Source organism: Oncorhynchus clarkii, chromosome 28 (assembly GCF_045791955.1).
Source record: "Oncorhynchus clarkii lewisi isolate Uvic-CL-2024 chromosome 28, UVic_Ocla_1.0, whole genome shotgun sequence".
Taxonomy (NCBI): Eukaryota; Metazoa; Chordata; class Actinopteri; order Salmoniformes; family Salmonidae; genus Oncorhynchus; species Oncorhynchus clarkii.
In genome coordinates this window covers 28093937-28120356 of record NC_092174.1, presented here as the reverse complement: position 1 = coordinate 28120356, position 26420 = coordinate 28093937, and the positions used below count along the sequence as shown (strand labels likewise).

The following is a 26420-nucleotide window of genomic DNA, read 5'->3' as shown; positions in this document are numbered from 1 at the left end:
CTGAGAGACATCCTTATCCATCACATTCTTAATATGTTTATTAAACTACAGTCATCATACAGTATATAACAATCCTTTACCTCACAATGCTTTCTCACCGTGTTCATATTTCTGAAAAGTGGCTTTTTGAAAGTAACCTCTTAGAATTTCCCATTATAATAATAACCAAAGATTCAAACGACAGAAACTGGGGAAACCTAGCTACTATTTCACCAAAACATGGAATTAAAATGAGACGAAGCTACATCGAATAGGATCTGTATTTCATTCAAGAATATCACCCTTGATGGGGTAACCCTAAGTTAAGAGCAGGAGTGATTTCTTGGGTCTTCCTGGGTCTTTGGTAAATCACAAGCAGCAACAAGAATGTTCCCATCTGTCCGTATGTACAACGACGATTTAAGAGCGCAGGCCTTTGGGAGAGGAGAAGCCTAGTCTGCTTTTATTGTGTATTTAGATGTGATTGTAAACCTCTCTGTTATATGCCCCGATGATGAACAGACACTCAATCTAATAGGGTCGGAGCTAAGGCGCCTGACAGGTTGATTTAATTAGCTTAGCATGCCCCTAAATCTTGTTTGCTGGCAGCGACTCAACCCAGCTCACTTCACAGCCTCACCGTCTCAGGTGGATATTAACACATGGGACCCGATCCCTGCCTCACTTTTTCCACTCCAGACGTGAGGTCTACAGTTAGAGTCAACGGAGGTTCCTCAGTCTCAAACAACCAAGCTCAAATCATTGAGGTGGCCTACTAATATTGTTCCCTACGGTCGAGAGGAGTTTCAGTTTAATTGAAAACCCCTGCCTGAATGTAAACTCCTGGAGTCGGTTTTCACGAGTCACTTCTTCCTAGGGCTTACAGATGTCATGACAAAGTAATGCATTTAATCCAGAGGGGAAACATAAGGCTTTTAAGTGAAATCAAACGATCAGAGTATGCCTGTAACAACACGTAGGTTGTCTTTATATATTCGCAAAACAGCGTTGAGACTTGAGAATAAGACAATTGAAGGTAATGGCAATGTCAGATTTTATTACAGTATAATTTCCAGTTCGTATGGTAATATTTACATAGAGATTAATTCAAGCCAAGAGTATGTCACAGTGAATCAACAATCTACACAAAGTATAGCAAATACTAGACAACAAATAAGAAAAAATCAGTTATTACAGGTGAGACCAAAGAATAGCAATGATCAATGCAAACAATGCAATCAGAGTCCTATTGCGCCCTGACTATTTCTACCTGTGCTATTTAATATTTGAAACGGGCATTGTCAGACATTTCCTCCTTCATCTTGACATAGATTTTGAGCTTTAATGTGTCCGGGGGAGTTTAGTTCAGAAAAACATCCTGTTTCTAAAAGAATATTCTCTTGTTATAGGAAGAAAGGAGCTTGCTGGTATCAAAGGGAAAGTAGACTATAATTATATTGTATCCATAGAGACTGTGAAAATTGTCCAGAAATTATCCCTATTTAGAGGAATTTGTTGTTGACATTCACATTTTTACGCTGCAGTTGTTTTTGAAAGGAGTTGATTATTTTTTGGGGCAGCGTTGAATATGATTTACACCCCCAGATGTTGATTATTCCAAAAATAGGATATGGGCAAAGGAAAAATAAAAAAGGTGTGAAGTCATTAAAGTGAAATATGATCATATGTTTGTGGACTGAATTTCTATCAGTTGTGCATTTATCTGTTCTAACCAGTGTAGGATAGGTAAGTATACATACTGATTACTATTCGTTTGTCACTGGGCTGTTTCCATTCATGTTTTAGCAGCAGTAGCACATTTTCTTTGTGTGCTTCTGTCCGTCTGCTAGGTCTGTCTACTATTGATGGTGAATGAACACCACTCTGCTTGTAGCAGCATTGTATTAGTAGACACCAAGGCTAGGGAGGCTGTGCCATGGAGCATGACCACACTTTTCTGTCCAGGAATGAAATGTAACCTCTGTGTGGGTCACCTGCAAACAAACGGGCAGTTGGACGATTTGCAGGTATAAACAGCCCAAGATAAGAAACCCTTCTGTTGTGCAGGAAATGTATTATGTGTGGTAAGAGGGGGAAAAGTCCCGCGAATCAGGGGACCGAGAAATAGAGAGACCGAGAGCAAGGCACAAAGAGCGTTTTTGTTTGCCTGGTACGTTATCAGTATTGACCTGTTCTTGTAGCATACTCCCCTGTTGAGTGTGCAGGGCTGCCAGCCCACAATGGCTCCTCATCCAAGAGGAGGAGGAAAGCACGGAACCAGGAAGCTGTCTGTCACCAAGGTCTCCCCATCTGGCCAATCTCTTATCAGTGGCCAGGCTGCTTGTTGCTCGTATTGACCGGTGGAGGGGGCAAGGTCATCCCAGTCATCACACTAGTCAATCAGTGGTCAGTTAGTGTTCCGATGCTACTGCATTGGAATGTGTCTGGATTCTGTCAATCACTTCCTTGACCAAGGGACACCTAATATGACTGTATGTGGGGTTCTTATGTCTAACATGGTTGTACTGTATGTCGGGAGGTGAATGGGACATGGTTGTACTGTATGCCGGGAGGTGAATGGGACATGGTTGTACTGTATGCCGGGAGGTGAATGGGACATGGTTGTCCTGTATGTCGGGAGGTGAATGGAACATGGTTGTACTGTATGCCGGGAGGTGAATGGGACATGGGAGGTGAATGGGACATGGTTGTACTGTATGTCGGGAGGTGAATGGGACATGGTTGTACTGTATGTCGGGAGGTGAATGGGACATGGTTGTACTGTATGTCGGGAGGTGAATGGGACATGGTTGTACTGTATGTCGGGAGGTGAATGGGACATGTTTGTACTGTATGTCGGGAGGTGAATGGGACATGGGAGGTGAATGGGACATGGTTGTACTGTATGTCGGGAGGTGAATGAGACATGGTTGTACTGTATGTCGGGAGGTGAATGGGACATGGTTGTACTGTATGTCGGGAGGTGAATGGGACATGTTTGTACTGTATGTCGGGAGGTGAATGGGACATGGTTGTACTGTATGCCGGGAGGTGAATGGGACGTGGTTGTACTGTATGCCGGGAGGTGAATGGGACGTGGTTGTACTGTATGCCGGGAGGTGAATGGGACGTGGTTGTACTGTATGCCGGGAGGTGAATGGGACGTGGTTGTACTGTATGCCGGGAGGTGAATGGGACGTGGTTGTACTGTATGCCGGGAGGTGAATGGGACGTGGTTGTACTGTATGCCGGGAGGTGAATGGGACGTGGTTGTACTGTATGCCGGGAGGTGAATGGGACGTGGTTGTACTGTATGCCGGGAGGTGAATGGGACGTGGTTGTACTGTATGCCGGGAGGTGAATGGGACGTGGTTGTACTGTATGCCGGGAGGTGAATGGGACGTGGTTGTACTGTATGCCGGGAGGTGAATGGGACGTGGTTGTACTGTATGCCGGGAGGTGAATGGGACGTGGTTGTACTGTATGTCGGGAGGTGACTGAACCTTCACTGTAACCTTCACTGTAATGACAAGTTAACACATGCTAGAGTATCTGTTATCATGAATATATTATGTACGGCTTTCACGGCTGTGTTTTTGTTTGTGTAATGTGTGTGTGTGTGTGTGTGTGTGTCTTCTCCTAGCCCTGTAGCCTCCTGGTGCTGGTTAGTTACCAGTCAGCCCTACTGTTTCAGCCTCATTATTCAGAACCACTTTTAATCCCTGTTCCAGTCACCACTTCTCCTGACACTCTGTCTGTGCCGCACTGAGGGAGCCTCCTGGGCCAGGCTCAAAACACACATACACACATGCAGGGCCATGTGATGAGGAGGGGACCCCCCTTAGGGAAGCACCTGCTGACTGGTTCCGGGACTTGAAGCAGAAAGCCCAGCTGGGGTTTAAGTGTGAGGGGTTAGGAATAGGGCTTTGAGAACATTTAAGCATGCAGCACAATAATTCAGGGGAGATAAAGTGCCAAGCTTGCTACACAGGGGAGATTTTCCTTCCATATTCTCCTCTTTCTGTGTGTTTCATCAACTCCTGTGCAAAAAAAAGCATGCAACAATATTCTTTGCGTCTTGCAACAGTGAACTAATTCTGTCAACGTGATGATCTCCCGTGTGTGTGTAGGTTTTTCATCTGAACTCTGAAGTACAGCCTTGAGTGATTTAAAAAAAAAAGTTTAACCCTACAGTCTGTGATTTTAAACCTTGTGACACTTATCTTTGCAAAGGGAACCATTTCCTTTTTCTTTACTAAAACTAAGGTGTTTGGTTTGCCAAGCACTAATAATCCAACAGGTGTTTGGTCTGGATACAGATGGACAGAAGCAGATGTTTTTCAAAGACATATTTTTAACATGTGTCATCCCTGTCAGTATGAGCTATATTAATGGGTGACCCTGAGAGGATTATATGCATTAGCTATGTAAGGATGTCGCTCTTCGTTCTTAGATGGCTTCCTTTTAACGTGTCTTAATTTAACCCCCTAGAGTCGATTTCTGCGCCTGTGTGTAAATATAATTGCCATAATAATTAAAAAAATCCCCATCAAAATGTCTCTTTAAACTAGAGATAATCCACAGTGGTTGAAAGCGGTAGAGCTACAGCAGTGTTTGTCAGGCCAGGAGACTTCCTGAAAAATCAGTCTTTTCACCAAAACGTCTGTAGCGTCCAAACCATTTGGGATACAAATCCCTCTATGGGAAGATGACCCTCATGAACACGATGGCGTTCTCTGTTTTGCTCTACGACCAGCGTCACGGGACTCGTCTGAAGTCGGAACCGCTGATCGTCCGACTTCTGTCTATAGCGTCCGAAAAGTTTGGACGACACCATCGAAAGGTAAATCTCTCACCAACACGTACACGCCGGAGGTTTTGGATGCCCACAAGCCTCTCAATTCTCATTCAAAGGTAGCCCGGTACCAGTTCCAAAAAATGTATGGATGTATATGGAAGTAGTTCAGTGTCCAAAAAAGGGGTTAAATAGGTGTAGAAAAAAAAATAGAGAGAAATAATTTCCTGATCTTCTATCTCTTAGAAATAGGATTGACACTTCAAAACTAACTTATTTTTAGATTTCATTTTTGGACTATCTGTTTTGTATGAATTTGTTATTCAATGCCTTTCTATGGCTATTAGCAGTATGGTTAAATGACATTCAGAAAGTATTCAGACTACTTGACCTTATTCCACTTTTTTTTTACATTACAGCCTTATTCTAAAATTAATGTATTTTTTTCTCTCACCAATCTTCACACAATAACCCGTTAATGCAAAGCAAAAACAGGTTTTTAGTCATTTTTGATGTATGTATTAAAAATGTATTAAATGTATTAAAAATAAATAAACTTGAATCAAATTTACATAAGTATTCAAACCCTTTACTCTGTACTTTTGTTGAAGCACCTTTGGCATTAATTACAGCCTGGAGTCTTCTTGGGTATGATGCTACAGGCTTGGGGTGTTTCTCCCATTCTTCTCTGCAGATCCTCTCAAGCTCTGTCAGGTTGGATGGGGAGTGTCGCTGCACAGCTATTTTCAGGTCCCTCCAGAGATGTTCGATCGGGTACCAGTCCGGGCTCTGGCTGGGCCAAGCAAGGACATTCAGAGACTTGTCCTGAAGCCACGCCTTCGTTGTCTTGGCTGTGTGCTTAAGGTCGTTGTTCTGTTGGAAGGTAAACCTTCTCCCCATTCTGAGGTCCTGAGCACTCTGGAGCAGATTTTCATCAAGGATCTCCCTGTACTTTGCTACGCTCATCTTTCCCTCGATCCTGACAAGTCTCTCAGTCCCTGCCGCTGAAATGGTGCCAGGTTTCCTCCAGATGTGACGCTTGGCATTCAGGCCAAAGAGTTCAATCTTGTTTTCATCAGATCAGAGAATCCTGTTTCTCATGGTCTGAGAGTCCTTTAGGTGCCTTTTGGCAAATTCCAAGTGGGTTGTCATGTGACTTTTACTGAGGAGTGGCTTCCGTCTGGACACTCTACCAAAAAGCCTGATTGGTGGAGTGCTGCAGAGATGATTGTCCTTCTGGAAGGTTCTTTCCATTCTCCACAGAGGAACTATGGAGCTCTTTGAGTGACCATTGGGTTCTTGGTCACCTCCCTGACCAAGGCCCTTCTCCCACGATTGCTCAGTTTGGCCAGGCGGCCGGCTCTAGGAAGAATCTTGGTGGTTCCAAACTTCTTCCATTTAAGAATGATGGAGGTCACTATGTTCTTGGGGACCTTCAATGCTGCATAAATGTTTTGGTATCTTCCCCCATATCTGTGCCTCGACACAATCCTGACTCGGAGCTCTACGGACAATTCCTCCAACCTCATGGCTTGGTTTTTGCTCTGACATGTGGAAAAATTCAATGGGTCGGAATACGTTCTGAATGCACTGTATGTTTTTTTATATATACAGGGGTCCTAAAATTCTAAATTAAATAGCTAAATGCTCCATGGTATGACCTCCTTAAAACTGGTCACGAACTGTCATGTTTTTTCATTGCTAACTTGAAGACAACAAAACAGGTTATGCAGGTTACTAAATGGCGTTTGTTGTAAAAATGAGGACAATAGGAACATCAGTCACTATTGCATCACATTTTAGGTTGGGCTTTAAAGGAGGCTTGCACCATGGCTGTGAGCAGGATAGAGAAAAGAGGGATGGCACCTGAGTGTCTGTCGTGACAGGATCTACCACACACACACACACACACACACACACACTATCTCCTGCCGTAAGAGACACCTGACTCTATCACGCTTTAGCCCCGTGATATGACAAATCCTTCCCCTTAAGTTCTCCAGATGGAGACTCATCAAAATGCTATCCATGTAATGCTCTCCCCCTGTACGGTTTTCTGATAAAACATTTTTTTATACAGAAAACACAGTCTAGGATAGAGGTCAGCAACAGGTGGCCTGCTGCGAAAACTGACCCGCAGGTGATTTATTTTTAGCCCCTATGTCAAAAAAGACTAAAATCACCAGGAATTCAGCAAAACATTTGTTTAGTTTAAGAAATCTGTTCCCCAGTATTCATACTAATAAAAATAGACGTGGTCTTGTTCTCAGTGTAATTAAGGTATGAAATTATTGTTAGTTTCAAGTACAATCTCTTTTTGGGCTTATTTCTGGTAAATGTGCAGTATACTAATTATTATAATTTGGTTCCTGCCCCCAAACTATCCTCTACGACAAAATGCATCCCATGGCTGAATCTAGTTGCCTACCCCTGGTCTAGGAGATGAACTGGAGAGAACGGCCAACACCATTGTATTTGATCCATATTAAAGAGAGAAAAAGCATTACTAAGAGCATGGCTCTCACCACAAATGAACTGACTGGCTTATACAGTTCTATTTTAGAATGCTTATGGTACAGTATATCGGAACCTGGGGGTGTTTGATAGCAGTTGTCTGTCTGGGAAGCAGCGTTTAGCCTTTGGGGTTTGCTCTGTGGTCTTGTCTGACGTTGTCTTTACAAACGATTCCCAGCAAGGTGGAACAGAGACAAGGGGGGGTGAGTGTCATGGAGATGGTGCCATATGTTTTTGTCGATTTATATTATGGCAGTTTTGGTGGTTGTAATGAAATGCGGGCCTGTTGTAAAGTGGTCAAGTCTAAACCGCCTGTTTTTAAAGCAGATGTTTTATTATTTTGTAACTCCCCAAGTCTCCTTCCTCATCTCCCACCTCACTCCCATGTGTTTTAATGTGTGTCTTCATGTTACATAGTATTTGTGAGATTGTATCAAACATGTCAAACAGCAGACAGTTGCAGTAGAATTCATTTTATTTTGTGATGCAGAGGGTTTTAAACAGAGAGACTTGTATGATCTCTTAACAAAATATAATACTTTTCGGCTTGAGCGTTAGAATGTCGTGGACATATTTACAATTTGAGACTAGTTATGTTTTATTTAATAAATGCAATTGCCTTTTGAAGTCACCATTTATTTTCTTCAATGTGTTTTATTTCAAAATTATTCTAGTCTATTGTTTTTAAATGATTTCCTTGACCTGCAATCAATACATTCCATTGAGCAGATTGGAAATACTGAGGAGAACAGAAAGGGAAAAAATAGGCGAAACCTTGTTACCGCTTTGTTCTCACGTGTTAAGTATTCAGATATGCTTTAGATTCCCCCAACTCCCCTTTCTTAATTCCGGATATTGGATTATGGAGGCATCCAGCTCGGTTGGCGAGGAATGCTGGCTTTGGAAGATCCCCTCTTTTTTCCAGAGATGTGGCTACCAGTAATATTGAAGAATAAAACGACAAAAAAGACAGGCAATTTTGAAGGACTCATGCTGTGTCCGCGGTGGGACCACTCCTATTCCTAAAGGGCTACTCCCGCCTTCATCATGTGGAGAAAGTGTCCCTGTCAAGCCTGGGCCCAGAACAATGGGGGCCAGCCTGGGGCGGGAACAGGCCATTTGCATGTAGCTGTTTGCTGTTTCCACGACAACAAAGACTAATCAAAGAGGCCTTAATGGAGGATGACAAGTGTCAACCAACTCCTAGCTGTGTTCTCTGTCTGTTTGTGAAAGCCCTCGCCGTTCGTCTGCATCGCCCACCCCCCAAAAAACTGGCCTTTTTTTCCCAGACTGATCAAACATTCTGGTATTTCCCTCCCCTTTTTCTTGCGGCTCCTCTGTCTGAGAGGAGAGGAAGGGAGTTTTGGGAGTAAAACCTCCATTTCTATTTCTGCCTAAAAAGACAAAGGTAAATATTTGTCATGAGATGGCCGTTAACAATAACTAGTATTGTTGCATAGTTCTAGAAAGGTTTGGAACACATCTTTTTGGTAAAAATAGTTATAAATTGCTGAGGTGTACTCACTTTTTAAAGCTTTTTAAAGCTCAAGTAGTGCCAACATACAGTGCAGAAGTATTTTTATTTACCTTTATTTAACTAGGCAAGTCAGTTAAGAACAAATTCTTATTTTCAATGACGGCCTAGGTTGATGGGTTAACTGCCTTGTTCAGGGGCAGAACGACAGATTTTTACCTTGTCAGCTCGGGGATTTGATCTTGCAACCTTTCGGTTACAAGTCCAACGCTCTAACCACTAGGCTACCTGCCTCCCCGAAAGTATTCACACCCGTTGACTTTTTCCATCATTTTGTGTTACAGCCTACGTTTTCAAATGGATTAAATAAAATAAAAAAGCAGACATTGGGTATCCCTTTGAGCATGGTGAAGTTATTAATTACAATTTGGATGGTGTATCAATACACCCAGTCACGACAAAGATACAAGCGTCCTCAGTTGCTGGGGAGGAAGGCATCATCAGTTGCCAGAGAGGAAGGAAACCGCTCAGGGATTTCACCATGAGGCCTATGGTGGCTTTAAAATAGTTACAGAGTTTAATGGCTGTGATAGGAGAAAACTGAGGCTGGATCAACAACATTGTAGTTACTCCACAATACTAACCTAAATGAGTGAAATGAAGGAAGCCTGTTCAGAATAAATAATATTCCATAACATCCATCCTGTTTGCAATAAGGCACTAAAGTCAAACTGATTTTTTTTGATGAAATTAACTTTGTCCTGAATTCAAAGTGTTATGTTTGGGTCAAATCCAACACATCATTGAGTACCATTCTTCATATTTTCAAGAATGGTGGTGGCTGCATCATGATATGGGTATGCTTGTCATCGGCAAGTACTATGGAGTTTTTTTTAGGATTAAAAGAAACGGAATAGAGCTAAGCACAGGCAAAATCCTAGAGGACACTGGGAGACACTGGGAGTTCACCTTTCAGCAGGACAATAACAAGGTCATATACACTCAGTGGCCTTGTTAGTTATGACTAAAATCAGTTTGAAAATGTCAAGACTTGAAAATGGCTGTTTAGCAATGATCAACAAACAACTTGACAGAGCTTGAAGAATTACAAAAATAATATGCAAATACTGTACAATCCATGTGTGCAAAGCTCTTAGGCGTACCGAAAAAGGCTCACTGCTATAATCGCTGCCAAAGGTGCTTCTAAAAAGTATGCACTCAGGGGTGTGAAGACTTATGTCAATTATATATTTCATTTTCAATAAATTTGCTAATATTTCTAAAAACATGTTTTCATTTTGTGTAGATGGATGAGAAAAAAATCTATAATCAATTTTGAATTCGGGCTGTAACAAGACAATGTGGAATAAATCAATGCATATGAATACTTTCTGAAGTAGTACAAATATTATACAAATCCTATTCAACAAAAGTACAAGAATAGAGCTTAAAATGAAGAATAGGGCTTAAAATGAAAAGCTTTATAAATATAGTAACAATCAAATGATAAATTACTTACTGTAAGATTTCACCTTATAACTGTAAAATAAATATGCTCATATTTAGTGACAGAACAAATTTGGCCCCATTTTATATAACTGACGACAGAGCCTCCTGCCAAGAGCCTCCTGCCAAGCCTCCTCTGAGCGACGCAGAGACACCATTCAAATGTCTTTAGACTCGTTATAACTTTAGCTTTATGCACAAATTGATTTTAGAATTTTGTGTTTTCATGTTGAGAGCACTAATTTTGGCAGAGAAGATCAGACCATGATTGCTGAAATCGCTGGACTGGCCCCTTTAATATGCCGTTTCTGGGCTCAGTTGCTCAGAGGGAGAGCAATTAGATTCTTTGTCTGGATAGGCCAGAAAATGTGACGTGTCACTCTCTATGCAAATGTTGAGTATGCAACCTGACACTTCAAGTCAGCTCCGCTGACAGTGGTAGCGGGAAGCAGACAGATGGGGCTTACTGGCACTATAAACAAAATGATTTGATGGTCAATGCGGCGTCTCCGTTGGCCGTACAGTATATACGGCGATGCAGCCTCTGCAGAAGTCAGGGCATTCATGCTCCTTGCACTTCGCAAAGCAGTTGTGAAGGAAGTTATCAAGGAAGTGAATTTGTGTTTATACAGGACGTACCGCCCCACCTACCGTCAACCAATCATGTCAATGTGGAGCTACAGTTGAAGTCGGAAGTTTTACATACAGTGCCTTGCGAAAGTATTCGGCCCCCTTGAACTTTGCGACCTTTTGCCACATTTCAGGCTTCAAACATAAAGATATAAAACTGTATTTTTTTGTGAAGAATCAACAACAAGTGGGACACAATCATGAAGTGGAACGACATTTATTGGATATTTCAAACTTTTTTAACAAATCAAAAACTGAAAAATTGTGCGTGCAAAATTATTCAGCCCCTTTACTTTCAGTGCAGCCAACTCTCTCCAGAAGTTCAGTGAGGATCTCTGAATGATCCAATGTTGACCTAAATGACTAATGATGATAAATACAATCCACCTGTGTGTAATCAAGTCTCCGTATAAATGCACCTGCACTGTGATAGTCTCAGAGGTCCGTTAAAAGCGCAGAGAGCATCATGAAGAACAAGGAACACACCAGGCAGGTCCGAGATACTGTTGTGAAGAAGTTTAAAGCCGGATTTGGATACAAAAAGATTTCCCAAGCTTTAAACATCCCAAGGAGCACTGTGCAAGCGATAATATTGAAATGGAAGGAGTATCAGACCACTGCAAATCTACCAAGACCTGGCCGTCCCTCTAAACTTTCAGCTCATACAAGGAGAAGACTGATCAGAGATGCAGCCAAGAGGCCCATGATCACTCTGGATGAACTGCAGAGATCTACAGCTGAGGTGGGAGACTCTGTCCATAGGACAACAATCAGTCGTATATTGCACAAATCTGGCCTTTATGGAAGAGTGGCAAGAAGAAAGCCATTTCTTAAAGATATCCATAAAAAGTGTTGTTTAAAGTTTGCCACAAGCCACCTGGGAGACACACCAAACATGTGGAAGAAGGTGCTCTGGTCAGATGAAACCAAAATTGAACTTTTTGGCAACAATGCAAAACGTTATGTTTGGCGTAAAAGCAACACAGCTGAACACACCATCCCCACTGTCAAACATGGTGGTGGCAGCATCATGGTTTGGGCCTGCTTTTCTTCAGCAGGGACAGGGAAGATGGTTAAAATTGATGGGAAGATGGATGGAGCCAAATACAGGACCATTCTGGAAGAAAACCTGATGGAGTCTGCAAAAGACCTGAGACTGGGACGGAGATTTGTCTTCCAACAAGACAATGATCCAAAACATAAAGCAAAATCTACAATGGAATGGTTCAAAAATAAACATATCCAGGTGTTAGAATGGCCAAGTCAAAGTCCAGACCTGAATCCAATCGAGAATCTGTGGAAAGAACTGAAAACTGCTGTTCACAAATGCTCTCCATCCAACCTCACTGAGCTCGAGCTGTTTTGCAAGGAGGAATGGGAAAAAATTTCAGTCTCTCGATATGCAAAACTGATAGAGACATACCCCAAGCGACTTACAGCTGTAATCGCAGCAAAAGGTGGCGCTACAAAGTATTAACTTAAGGGGGCTGAATAATTTTGCACGCCCAATTTTTCAGTTTTTGATTTGTTAAAAAAGTTTGAAATATCCAATAAATGTCGTTCCACTTCATGATTGTGTCCCACTTGTTGTTGATTCTTCACAAAAAAATAGTTTTATATCTATCTATATATTTATGTTTGAAGCCTGAAATGTGGCAAAAGGTCGCAAAGTTCAAGGGGGCCGAATACCTTCGCAAGGCACTGTACACTGAGGTTGGAGTTAATAAACTAATTTTTCAACCACTCCACACATTTCTTTTAAAAACTAGTTTTGGCAAGTCGGTTAGGACATCTACTTTGTGCATGACACAAGTCATTTTTCCAACAATTGTTTACAGATTATTTCACTTATATTTCACTGAATCACAATTCCGGTGGGTCAGAAGTTTACATACACTAAGTTGACTGTGCGTTTAAACAGCTTGGGAAATTCCAGAAAATGATGTCATGGCTTTAGAGGCTTCTGATAGGCTAATTGACATCATTTGAGTCAATTGGAGGTGTACTTGTGGATGTATTTCAAGGCCTACCTTCAAACTCAGTGCCTCTTTGCTTGACATCATGGGAAAATCAAATTAAATCAGCCAAGACCTCAGTAAAAAAATTGTAGACCTCCACAAGTCTGGTTCATTCTTGGGAGCAATTTCCAAATGCCTGAAGGTACTACGTTCATCTTTACAAACAATAGTATGCAAGTATAAACACCATGGGACCACGCAGCCGTCATACCGCTCAGGAAGGAGACGCGCTCTGTCTCCAAGAGATGAACGTCCTTTGGTGCGAAAAGTGCAAATCAATCCCAGAACAACAACAAAGGACCTTGTGAAGATGCTGCAGGAAACGGGTACAGAAGTATCTAAATACACAGTAAAACGAGTCATATATCGACCTGAAAGGCAGCTCAGCAAGGAAGAAGCCACTGCTCCAAAACCGCCATAAAGCCAGACTACGGTTTGCAACTGCACATGGGGACAAAGATCATACTTTTTGGAGAAATGTCCTCTGGTCTGATGTAACAAAAATAGAACTGTTTGGCCATAATGACCATCGTTATGTTTGGAGGAAAATGAGGGAGGCTTGCAAGCCGAAGGACACCATCCCAAACGTGAAGCACGGGGGTGGCAGCGTCGTGTTGTGGGGGTGCTTTGCTGCAGGAGGGACTGGTGCACTTCACAAAATATATGGCATCATGAGGAGGAAAATTATGTGGATATATTGAAGCAACATCTCAAGACATCAGTTAAAGCTTGGTCGCAAATGGGTCTTCCAAATGGACAATGACCCCAAGCATACTTCCAAAGTTGTGGCAAAATGGCTTAAGGACAACAAAATCAAGGTATTGGAGTGGCCATTACAAAGCTCTGACCTCATTCCCATAGAACATTTGTGGGCAGAACTGAAAAAGCTTATGCGAGCAAGGAGGCCTACAAACCTGACTCAGTTACACCAGCTCTGTCAGGAAGAATGGGCCAAAATTCACCCAACTTAGTGTGGAAGGCTACCCAAAACATTTGACCCAAGTTAAACAGTTTAAAGGCAATACTGCCAAATACTAATTGAGTGTATGTAAACTTCTGACCCACTGAGAATATGATGAAAGAAATTAAAGTTAAATCGTTCTCTCTACTATTATTCTGACATTTCATATTCTTAAAATAAAGTGTTGCTCCTAACTGACCTAAAACTGATTTTTTACTAGGATTAAATGTCAGGAATTGTGAAACCGAGTTTAAATCTATTTGGCTAAGGTGTATGTAAACTTCTGACTTCAACTGTATATGGAGCCCTCGGCATTGTTAGAGTTTGGGAGGCACACGGTATTACCGTACATATGTTGATTTGGCCTCTACAAGCCTCCGGAAGCTCTGCTTTGCATCACACTTTCCATACGGAACCTCCAGACCGCATTGCCGTATCAAGCACAAGTCGGCATTAAGGCACTGGATCCTGCGAACGCTTTGTAAACTAAAATGTCAGCCGTAACAAGTCCAGAATCGCTTAAAGTCCTCTAAGTAGGGGACTTAACATCAGCGGTTCTAAGGTTGTATTGGATAGGCCTTTTTAAAGGACAAAACAATGCTAAGAAATTAAGGGGTTAGGATAAGGGGCTAAACATGACTGTGTACTGTGTGTCATGTCTGCTGCTCTAAACTGCCCCCCAGTTGGCCAAAACCCCAATTCTGTAGATTTTTTCTCTCTGTCTTTTATTCTCTGGGTTTTAAAAGCATGAAGACGATTGCAGCGCGCCACAGACTGGGCCTGTATTCTGCACCACCCATCTGAGCCTCAGTGCCACTTACAATTTCAAGGGTGTTGATAGAAAACAAAATCTGTATTATGGAAGGGATTGTTGCCATTGAGTAATAGGGTGCGGACCGAAGAGAAGAGGGACTCCACGCTCTCAGAATGCAACACATTGTGAGCCAGTATTGGCCCCGCCTGGCTGCTCAGTGCTCAGAAGCTCAATAGCAGGCTTACCGTTGGCTGGTCAGGGGGAGGAATCTGAAAAGCCTACCCCCCCCCCCCCCCCCCCCCAAGTCAGTCAGTCAGTCACTGACCAGAATGCTTGATAAGGCGTTGTGTCAACAGGGCCAGGAGTAAGGGATCACGGTCAATTATGGGACAGAGTAGACTTGCACAATGGTTGCCATGGTGATTTGTTTGAGCATTCTATATTTAAGTGATAATGCCAGAGAAGCCGGTGTTTGGAGTGTATAATGGCATGGGTGTTGTTCGTCGAGGGCCGGTAAACCGTGGCAATATGTCCTCCAAACACCAGCTTCTAGGCCATTATCGCTTAAATATAGAATGCCCAATGGAATCTCCATGGCAACCACTGCAAATCTATACAATATGTTACCATCATATTCAAATAATGATTGACATATTTTCACAAAAAAATATATTTTATGAATTTATTCACACTTTCATCCTTCCACGAGATATAGTCCCGACACAAGTCTAAAGTTGCTACCCAAGCCGGCTGGTTATTCGTTCTATCGGTTTGGTCACCATGGACGCGACCCAGTCGCTAAGTCTGCTAAGTCTTTGTGTTCTGTATCTATGTATGTGACCCAGTCGTTGGTTTCTAAATGTTCCATTGCTTTACTGGCTGGCAACATTCTTATTCCTTGCTTGCTAGCTAGCCAACTACAGCTAACTTCATCAGGTCAAACATTGCAGCAAGAATAACAGCAAAGTATCTGCATTTGAGTTTAAGCTGTTTTCTAGTGACATTTTATTTGGATACATCCATAGCAATGAGCTAATGATGCATGATTTCGCCTGGCATAGAAAATGTGCTCTCTTGTCATGACACTGCTGTTCAGAGGAGCTAGCCAACAACACAGGTAACACAATCACTTCAAACTGAAGACAGCAAACTTGCTGCATTTAATTTAGATTGGCCTGTTTTCTACTGACATGTCTTTGTATATATCCAAAAACATTATGCCAGCTGATTCATGATTTCGACTGGCTGAGAAAAGCTGTCTGTCTGTCTCGACACGTTCATTATTATGGGACGGCCTCCCGAGTGACGCAGTGGTCTATAGCACTGCGTCACAGTGCTAGCTGTGCCACTAGATTCTGGGTTCGAGTCCAGGCTCTGTCTCAGTCGGCTGCGACCTGGAGACCCATGGGGCGGCGCACAATTGGCCCAGTGTCGTCCGACTTGGGGGAGGGTTTGGCCGGCAGGGATGTCCTTTTCCCATCACGCCCTAGCGACTCCTGTGGCGGGCCGGGCGCAGTGCATGCTGACACGGTCGCCAGGTGTACGGTGTTTCCTCCGATACATTAATGCGGCTGGCTTCCGGGTTAAGTGGGCATTGTGTCAAGAAGCAGTGCTGCTTGGTTGAGCTGCTTGGACGCACGGCTCTCGACCTTTGCCTCTCCTGAGTCCGTATGGGAGTCGCAGCAAGTAGACAAGACTGTAACTACCAATTGGATACCTTGAAATTGGGGAGACAATACTATGGGACAGCAGGATTTCAACATTGAAGCAGTTTTACAAATGTCAGAGACAGACAGCAAGGTTTATACAAATTTCCGCTGTTGAAAATCAAATGCTAGTCTAAAATAAATGTGAAATAATGTCTATATGCTTTTTATAGTGGAGATCAAGTTTTTAAATAGTTTATAAATTACCTGGCTGGGTTGATGAGACAGTGGATTTAGCAGTGAGATGGAACAGTAAATAGGCATTTTAACATCGTAGATTTAGCCAGTGGTACTTGTGGAATAGACACTGGCTGGAATGCGGTTTTAACCAGTCAGCATCCAGGATTAGACCCACCCGTTGTATAAAATATATTATTGACTGGATTTACTGGCCTGTTGGATGCAGCCGTAGGAGGATTTAATGTTAGTCTGAAGGACCAATAAAGAGGGAGGTAGACTTGCTTCGTTCTTTTTTACACACAGAGAATGTGCTATCGATTTTCCCTCCCGTCTTCTGAACTGTTGTGAACTGCAGCTGGCTGCCCAACGTGCTTGTGTCCTGTGGCAGTTATTTTCCTACCACTGCAAAGTTGTAGCAGAGCAGTCAAACAAAGCTACATGGAGCCATGAGATAAAACTCCTTTCACACTTCCCCAACCCATCATGCACACCATTTTTTTCCCTCCCCCTGTGTAAACCTCTCTGCCTCATTTGTACTTTTAATAAGAGTGATGTTCCTAAAAATGGCTACGTTGTAAAGTACAACTGTTCCCATACTGTTCACTTAATTGTATTGCGAACGCTTGGATCTAATGATGATTGAGGGAACATGATGTGCAGTTTTCAAACAGAAGCAAATAATGTTTTTATTCCATTATTTCCCCCTTTAGGAAAACAACATTATTTTCTCAAAATATTACGTTTTGGGAAAGATTTTTCATGATACGTGTCCAATTACCAGGAAGTAAGATGGTCATTAATGAGATCCATGCTATCTGAAGAGTGAAGAGAGCCAGGAGACACCACAATTTGTACTTGTGGGCTGCCTGACAGTGAAGATACTCTCCCTTAATTGATATATTGTTGCCCTATGACCAGATGTATCTATACAGTACCGGGGAGGAGGAGGAGGCAAGTGAGCCCCAGGCTTAATCAATTGCTAGGCCTCAATTGATAGCAGCTGTGTGTGATCAGACCATATAGTGCACGGATAGATAGACTATAGCAAGCTGGTGGACAGAAGGGAAGGGAGGGGAAATACAGTGAAGGGGATAGCTAGCTACAGTCTGCTCAAAGGAGGGTTTCTCCATTGAGAAACTCTAAAACCCCATGAAATGCATTATTTATGTCTGCTTTCTGTAGCCAGTGTGATAAAGCTGTCACTCCCTCCATGAGGAATGGCCGCGGAACCTGTTCATTAGTCTTTGCGGTAAAGTTGAAGCCGCACAGTCTGTGTTTCATCATTCCCTATTCTGGACAGGTTTCTCATGAAAGAAAGGGTATATGGATAATTACAGTGGTTGTTGCAGTTAGTTGGACTAGATGGAATGAACATATAACCCTCAATGGCACGTACAGTACCAGTCAAAAGTTTGGACACACCTACTTAAGGGTTTTTATTTATTTTTTACTATTTTGTACATTGTAGAAAAATTGTGAAGACATCAAAACTAGGATATAACACACATGGAATCATGTAGTAACCAAAAAAGTGTTAAACAAATCAAAATATATTTTATATTTGAGTTTCTTCAAAGTAGCCACCCTTTGCCTTGATGACAGCTTTGCACACTCTTGGCATTCTCTCAACCAGCTTCCCTGGAATGCTTTTCCAACAGTCTTGAAGTTGTTCCCACATATGCTGAGCCCTTGTTGGCTGCGTTTCCTTCACTCTGCGGTTCAACTCATCCCAAATCATCTCAATTGGGGCCAGGTCATCTGATGCAGCACTTCATCACTCTCCTTCTTGGTCAAATAGCCCTTACACAGCCTGAAGATGTGTTGGGTCATTGTCCTGTAGAAAAACAAATGAGAGTCCCACTAAGCGCAAACCAGCTGGGATGACAGAATGCTGTGGTAGCCATGCTGGTTAAGTGTGCCTTGAATTATAAATACATCACTGACAGTGTCACCAGCAAACCACCATCACACCTCCTCCTCCATGCTTCACAGTGGGAACCACACATGTGGAGATCATCCGTTCACCTACTCTGCGTCTCACAAAGACACAGTGGTTGGAACCATAAATCTCAAATTTGGACTCATCAGACCAAAGGACAGATTTCCACCAGTCTAATGGCATTGCTCGTGTTTCTTGGCCCAAACAAGTCTCTTCTTATTATTGGTGTCCTTTAGTAGTGGTTTCTTTGCATCAATTGGACCATGAAGGCCTGATTCTTAGTCTCCTGAACATTTGATGTTGAGGTGTGTCTGTTACTTGAACTCTGCAAAGCATTTATTTTTGCTACAATTTCTGAGACTGGTTACTCTAATGAACTTGTCCTCTGCAGCAGAGGTAACACTGGGTATTTGTTTCCTGTGGCGGTACTCATGAGAGCCTGTTTCATCATAGCACTTGACTTAAAACTTTCAAAGTAATTGAAATTTTCCGAATTGACTGACCTTCATGTCTTAAAGTAACGGACTATCGATTATCTTTGCTTATTTGGGCTGTTCTTGCCATAATATGTACTTAGCCTTATTGGTAAAATACCATCTTCCACCCCTGCCTGGTCACAACACAACTGATTGGCTCAAACACATTAAGAAGGAAAGAAATTCCACAAATGAGCTTTTAACACTGCACACCTGTTAATTGAAATGCATTCCAGGTGACTACCTCATGAAGCTGGTTGAGAGAATGCCAAGAGTGTGCGAAGCTGTCATCCAGGCAAAGGGTGGCTTCTTGGAAACATCTCAAATATAAAATATATTTGATTTAACCATTTTTTGGTTAGTATATTATTCCATATGTGTTATTTCATAGTTTTGATTTCTTCACTATTATTTTACAATGTAGAAAATAGTAAGAAATAAAGAAAATCCTTGAATGAGTCAGTGTGTCCAAACTTTTGACTGGTACTGTATATAATTCATTTTGAATTCCGGCTGTAACACAACAAAATGTTGAATAAGTCCAGGGGTAACAATACTTTTTGTTTCTTTTTGGCACTGATATACAGTGCATTTGTAAAGTACTCAGACCCCTTGACTTTTTCCACAGTTTGTTACTGTGATTCTGAATATCTAAAATTGATGAAATGAAAAGCTTTCTTCATCGATCTACAAACAATACCCCATGGCTTTTTCTTTGCAACTCTGCCTAGAAGGCCAGCATCCCGGGGGTCGCCTCTTCACTGTTGACGTTGAGACTGGAGTTTTGCGGGTACTATTTAATGAAGCTGCAAGTTGAGGACTTGTGAGGCGTCTGTTTCTCAAACTAGACACTAACGTACTTTTCCTCTTGCTCAGTTGTTCACCGGGGCTTCCCACTCATCTTTCTATTCTGGTTAGAGACCGTTTGTGCTGTTCTGTGAAGGGAGTAGTACACAGCGTTGTACCAGATCTTCAGTTTATTTTCAATATCTTGCATGGAATAGCCTTCATTTCTCAGAACAATAATAGACTGACGAGTTTCAGAAGGAAGGTCTTTGTTTCTGGCCATTTTGAGCCTGTAATCAAACAAATGCTGATGCTCCAGATACTCAACTAGTCTAAAGAAGGCCAGTTTTATTGCTTCTTTAATCAGCTCCACAGTTTTCAACTGTGATCTAACATAATTTCAAAAGGGTTTTCTAATGATCAATTAGCCTTTTAAAATGATCAAATTGGATTAGATAAAACAACATGCCATTGGGAGTGATGGTTGCTGATAATGGGCCTCTGCATGCCTATGTAGATATTCCATGAAAAATCAGCCCTTTCCAGCTATAATAGTCATTTACAACATTAGCAATGTCTACACTTTCTAAGTTACCCCAAAATGTTGAACGTGTGTGTGTGTGTGTATATCTCTCTGAAGTAGTCTTGTATGAAAATCCATAGCATTATTTTGTAAAGTGGTTAATACATAAGGTATTTTCTTATTGAGAGCTGGTTGGTGCATCCAAGTCCTCAGAGTTTCTCACCTCGTGGCTTACAGGTGCTTTATATCCAAGTTTGTATTCAAACCTTGCTCGACACTCGTCAGCGTTTGTCTGTGACATTTGTGGACCGACACAGAATATCATTATAATAAAACAAGGCAAGGCACCACTACAGGCTAGATTATGACAAGCAGACAGACAGAAGTTTGAGCCAAGGTCGGTGTCTCAGGGTAGTTAGAATTTCAAGCCGAAATCACTTCAACTTTGAGCCATTCGTTCAAACAATTGCTAATTGCGTCAGGCCCTGGGTGTCAAAAGTGTGTGTGTGTGTGTGTGTGTGTGTGTGTGTGTGTGTGTGTGTGTGTGTGTGTGTGTCGGTGCAATTAGCAGGCGTGTGCAAGCGAACCTGGGGTGGTTTGTGTTATTACATGACAATGCCAAGGAGCCAATGTGAGTGCTGAGAAGGTAACATGCTGAATGCAGAGACTAATTAGGAGAGGAGAGCAGTGGCAGAAAACACAAATGGCAGCTGGCCACTTGGGGAGGCACACTGTTGCCATGGACAACAGTGATTATTGACAGTTCACGCAGTGCTACTGCCTCAAACTTAGTTCTTTAGTGGAACACCAGATGCATTTCTGGACCTTGAGGACTTTTCTTTGTGATTGCCTCCAAGTAAACTGCAACCTGTGACAGTATATACTTCAAAGTTTGAATACATAATTAATGGATTTCATTAGGGATGCACCGATATGAGATTTTTGCCTGGTATCCGATATTTTCTTTGCCAAAAAAAGAAAACGATACCGATATTTCAAATCTTAGCAGCCTTTGTAAGCATTCTAGTGCAGTTAAATAGTTGAAACACACCCACAGATCAAAAAATAATTTTGTTGGCATTTACGTACAGTTGAAGTCGGAAGTTTACATACACTTTAGCCAAATACATTTAAACTCAGTTTTTCACAATTACTGACGTTTATATATGTCGATATAGGACCCGTTTTACTGTGGATATAGATACTATTGTACCTGTTTCCTCCAGCATCTTCACAAGGTCCTTTGCTGTTGTTCTGGGATTGATTTTCACTTTTCGCACCAAAGTACGTTCATCTCTTGGAGATAGAACACGTCTCCTTCCTGAGCGGTATGGCGGCTGCGTGGTCCCATGGTGTTTATACTTGCATACTATTGTTTGTACCGATGAACATGGTACCTTCAGGCATTTGGAAATTGCTCCCAAGGATGAACCAGACTTGTGGAGGCCTGCAATTTTTTTCTGAGGTCTTGGCTGATTTTCCTTTGATATTCCCATGATGTCAAAGCAAAGAGGCACTGAGTTTGAAGGTAGGCCTTGAAATACATCCACATGTACACCTCCAATTGACTCAAATTATGTCAATTAGCCTATTAGAAGCTTCTAAAGCCATGACATTTTCTGGAATTTTCCAAGCTGTTTAAAGGCACAGTCAACTTAGTGTTTGTAAACTTCTGACCCACTGGAATTGTGACACAGGGAATTATTAGTGAAATAATCTGCATGTAAACAATTGTTGTAAAAATGACTTGTGTCATGTACAAAGTAGATGTCCTAACTGACTTGCCAAAACTGTAGTTTGTTAACAAGAAATTAGTGGAGTGGTTGAAAAACAAGTTTTAATCACTCCAACCTAAGTGTATGTAAACTTCTGACTTCAACTGTATGTCCCCATTACCAGTAAAACATAATCAAAACCTATTTCTTTCACTGGCTGTGCTGTTTCATTGTTCAGTCTCATCCAGGATTTCATCATACATGTCAAGTGGTGAAGTTTCAGCTCTGTCTGTCCGTGGCCTCTCTTCCTCGGTGCCCACTGTCACTGTGTCCGTTTCCATCTTGTCCAGCTGTGTATGTAACATTTCACGTTAACCCTGTCTCTTGTCTGCATCGAAGTAGTGGTCCTTGTACCTAGTATCGAGCATTGACGCAACACAGTAGAGGCTCAGAGAGAGTGCCACCGAAACGTCCGTTTCCATCTTGTCCAGCTGTGTATGTAACATTTCACGTTAACCCTGTCTCTTGTCTGCATCGAAGTAGTGGTCCTTGTACCTAGTATCGAGCATTGACGCAACACAGTAGAGGCTCAGAGAGAGTGCCACCGAATCGCTTGTTCACAGCCTCTGGTAGAGTACTTTTCCAAGTTAACCCGCCGTTCTGTGTTGGCATTTTTGTTGAGCAGGCGTTTCAATGACAGGACAAAGGGTGTCACGTCTGCTGCAGACACAGTTGAGTTTATTTCTCCGGTCAGTTGTTCGAATGGAGCTAGGAGTGTTCGTGTTTACAAGTTTCAAACATGTTCTCTAATGCCATTGAAATGGTAGCAGCGGTATGAGAACAAGCACATTCTTGAGCATGTAATTCAGCTTTCCTCAGTAGGAAATCCTCGTGGACCCACTGTGCTTTAGACTCATAATCGTCATGGGGCTGACATCGCTGGTCCAAATGTCAGTCGTGAAGCTAATAGCAGTGACGCTCATAGCAAGTAGCTCATGGATGTGAGTTTCAACATTACTGTGTAACTCCGGTAGTGTGTACCGGGGCTCGACCAGTCGGCGAAAGCCAACATCATCCACGACAGAGAGTGGTTGATTGTCAAGAGCAATGAATTCTATTATCTTGGGGTTAATGGATTTCGCCTTTGTGTTGTCTCGCTGAAATGTTCTTACTCTTTCAAATGACTGCTCGATTCACACAGCAGACATTGTACTTCGGTTAGGAATGCTGTGTTGCACGTGTAGCGCAATATTTTTTAGTGCCGTCATTACGTCATCTACCTACGTTATATAGGTATGCACGTCAGCTTTGACACCAGTTTTTGGCGTTAAACTAGACATCAGGCCGATGCTGGCATGTTTAGCTAATATCGGCTGATTCCGATATGCTTACCGATATATTGTGCATCCCTAGATTTCATTGTTGATTACCTTTTTTCTTTTTTGATTTTCACTTTTCTTTTTCTAAATATCTATTTGTACTTACTTTGTTCTATTTGTACAAGGTATTTTGGCTTGAGGTTTTATTGTTTTTAGGTAAAAAAGCAAGGGTGAAAATCCCTTTCAATATAATTTGTTGATGGGGGTGCAACCATTTAGCTAAATAGTACATTTTCCCCAAAGCACCACTACTTGGCTGGTGTTCACATTTGCTGAGCTCCATGTATAGATTCTTTCTCCTCTGTGGACTCCAAACAGTCCCCTCTTCGATCGTTGGCACTGTAAAATTGATTAAATTACACTCCATGTTACTGCTGTCAGATTCGGGCTCTTTTTTTGCCTGTTGCTTTACTGATAGAAAAACAGAACACATAAACCAAAAATCTAATGAGGGAGCTTGTGCCCCATTGTCGAAACAAACCATTCAAACTTAGTTGAACTATGGTCCTGGAGGAGGAAGTGAGAGAGGGATTTAGTGTATTTATAGTTTTGTGTTTAGGTGTATTTGAATTTGTTCCCTGGGTTGTTACATTGACTTTTATACGATGACTATATAACTTCAGATATCCTACGACTTTGATGTGATATCTTTGCCAGAAAACGAGACCGTAGAGAAATTGGTAATTATATTTTTTGTACTAATGTCCTAATATTTCTTTCTCTCGCTCCCTCCATCCCTCCCATCCTTCCTCTCTCCCAGGATTCAGTCGTGCCGCTCTGCCGTTTGGCCTGGTCAGAAGAGAGCTCTCTTGCGAGGGCTACGCCATTGATCTCCGCTGCCCCGGTGCTGATGTCATCATGATCGAGACGGCCAACTACGGCCGCACGGACAACAAGATCTGCGACGCCGACCCGTTCCAGATGGAGAACATCAACTGCTACCTCCCCGATGCCTACAAGATCATATCACAAAGGTAAGAGTCAACTGTTACCTCACCCAAGGCCTAGAATATTGTATTTCAAAGGTTATAGAACAGAGAGGTCTCGTTACACAAATAAAACCTGGAGTTAGTTATGGATGTGTGGTGGCACAATATTCTAGAGTCCAGTCTAGTAATTCTGGATCCACAACTTGCAAATGAAAACAAGTGGTTTTGGTTTGGGTGGTAACCCTAATAAACTAGCGTTTTTGTCACATACTCAACTTGTGGACAAAAAAACAGACAGTTTACCCACACCTCCCTGTCTTTCAATAATCAGATGGTTTTTAGGGGGTATTGTTGTGAAACTCTAGACTTTAAAAACTGGACAGGGGGTCATTAGTAGCAACCCTAGACCATATGGTCTATGCATTCCTGCACTAGTACCACTGCAGCTGCACAATCAGCCAGCCAGCCAGCCAGCCGGTCCATCTCAAAAGGACCCAAAGAGCCACACGAACATTTGGCTTCTTTTTTCCAACATTGACACGGCCCAGCCCAACGCCCTGAGCAATACCCCTTCCCCCTTTTAATACAATTTATATTAGTAACACTCTCCCAGGGCATTTAGCTACAGTACAGTCACTAGGCTGCTTTCATCACTTTAACTCTGCTGTTGTGCCGGCCCCAGCCCGGCGGTGTATATTTAAGGACCCCATGTCGTACGGACCGGTTGTTGGAGCAGCCTTAAGGGCAGTAAGTAGCAGGAGGCAGCAGGATCAGGTGCACAATAGTGTCCAGTTTATTAACAGTGAAAGGTGGTTCCAGTTGAATGACAAAATTCAATTACTATTTACATAATCTCCAAAGGTATTTACAAAATGAACAGACTCAAAATACTGGTTGGAATCTAAATGAAATCAGGCCTACCCTGTCAAACCATCTATACTGTAGCAGGTTGGGGTATACCAGGCTATGGACGGCCTCCCCACACAGCTTACATACTAGAGCTAGAACACTACACCAGCTCACAGGTTGAACAGGTAGGTAGGTACCTTTATACCTATAGCCCTTCACTATGGACCATACCATTAACCATGGAGCTCTTTACCCAAATATGACATATTAAATCATGTAATAGACACCTTCATTGTACCCACATCTGCATATTCCGTCTAAATAAACATCTTAAACATTCCTGGCTTATCCTCAAAGCAGGTATACTTTCCATTAATGAATAGACATTTTCATAACAATAGTTCTGCAGGCCAACAGGCGGCAAAAAGTATTACTTATACAGCCGCGCACAAGTGCGCTCCCATTACGCACGCACAGGGCCGGTTCTTCCCGTTCTGCCACCCTAGGTGAGACAAAATAAATGCTGCCTCCACAGAACTAGAATAGTCCCAGTAAGCAAAATGACATTGAAAAGACGTATTTTTCTGGTGTTTAAGTTATGTTCAATTTAGGTTCTGAATGAAAGGTGAAAATAAGCATTTTCTGTAGGTTTAAATAAATTTTTTCCAGGACGTTGAAAAGGAAATTTTTCCAGACGTTGAAATCGGGTTCATTTTCGGTTCTGAATTAAAGTTGAAAATTGTTTTTTTTCCAGATGTTGAAATCAGGCTTGTATTTGGTTTGAATGAAAGTTGGAAAGACGTCATTTATAAATATCTATATTTGTCCAAAATCAGGCCGGTCCAGACCGGACAAAATCTAAATCAAACATAGACGTCTGATTGTTTCAGATTTGGTCCGGACCAAAATCCAATGTCCGTGGATGTGGAAATCAAGGCCCGTCCGGACTGCACCAAAAAAAGACGTCCGAAAAGCATCAGCCCGTGCTTACAGAGGTGTAGCCTACAGTGTTGCCTGAACTTTTATTTTATGAATAGCCATCTATGTGGTAAGCCTACCGTTTTTACAACACCCCAAAAATATGTCCGGTCTGCCAGGACAAAAAAAGACGTCGGCTGGGGTGTAGTCTACCATGTCGGCCCACAATGGAATTTTATGAATGCCCATCCATGTGGTAGGCCCACCATTTGTAAAACAGGCTGTTGCATTGGCTTTATTAGTCCTGATACCTGTGACTAATCAGTTTGGCTATTTAAGCTCTGAATATCAGCTACCCAACTTTATCAGGAGTTACCATGAGCCTATTT

At 42.2% G+C, this 26420-nt stretch overlaps 1 protein-coding gene across 1 annotated transcript in view; it reads left to right on the top strand.

Annotated features, from left to right (window-relative positions):
• Positions 1-26420, top strand: part of LOC139386742 (adhesion G protein-coupled receptor L2-like) — an 89226-nt gene that overhangs the window by 26537 nt on the left and 36269 nt on the right. Inside the window, exon 3 of the mRNA XM_071132563.1 lies at positions 24096-24309. Coding sequence (XP_070988664.1) covers positions 24096-24309 — 214 coding nt within the window. The remainder of the gene's footprint in view (positions 1-24095; positions 24310-26420) is intronic.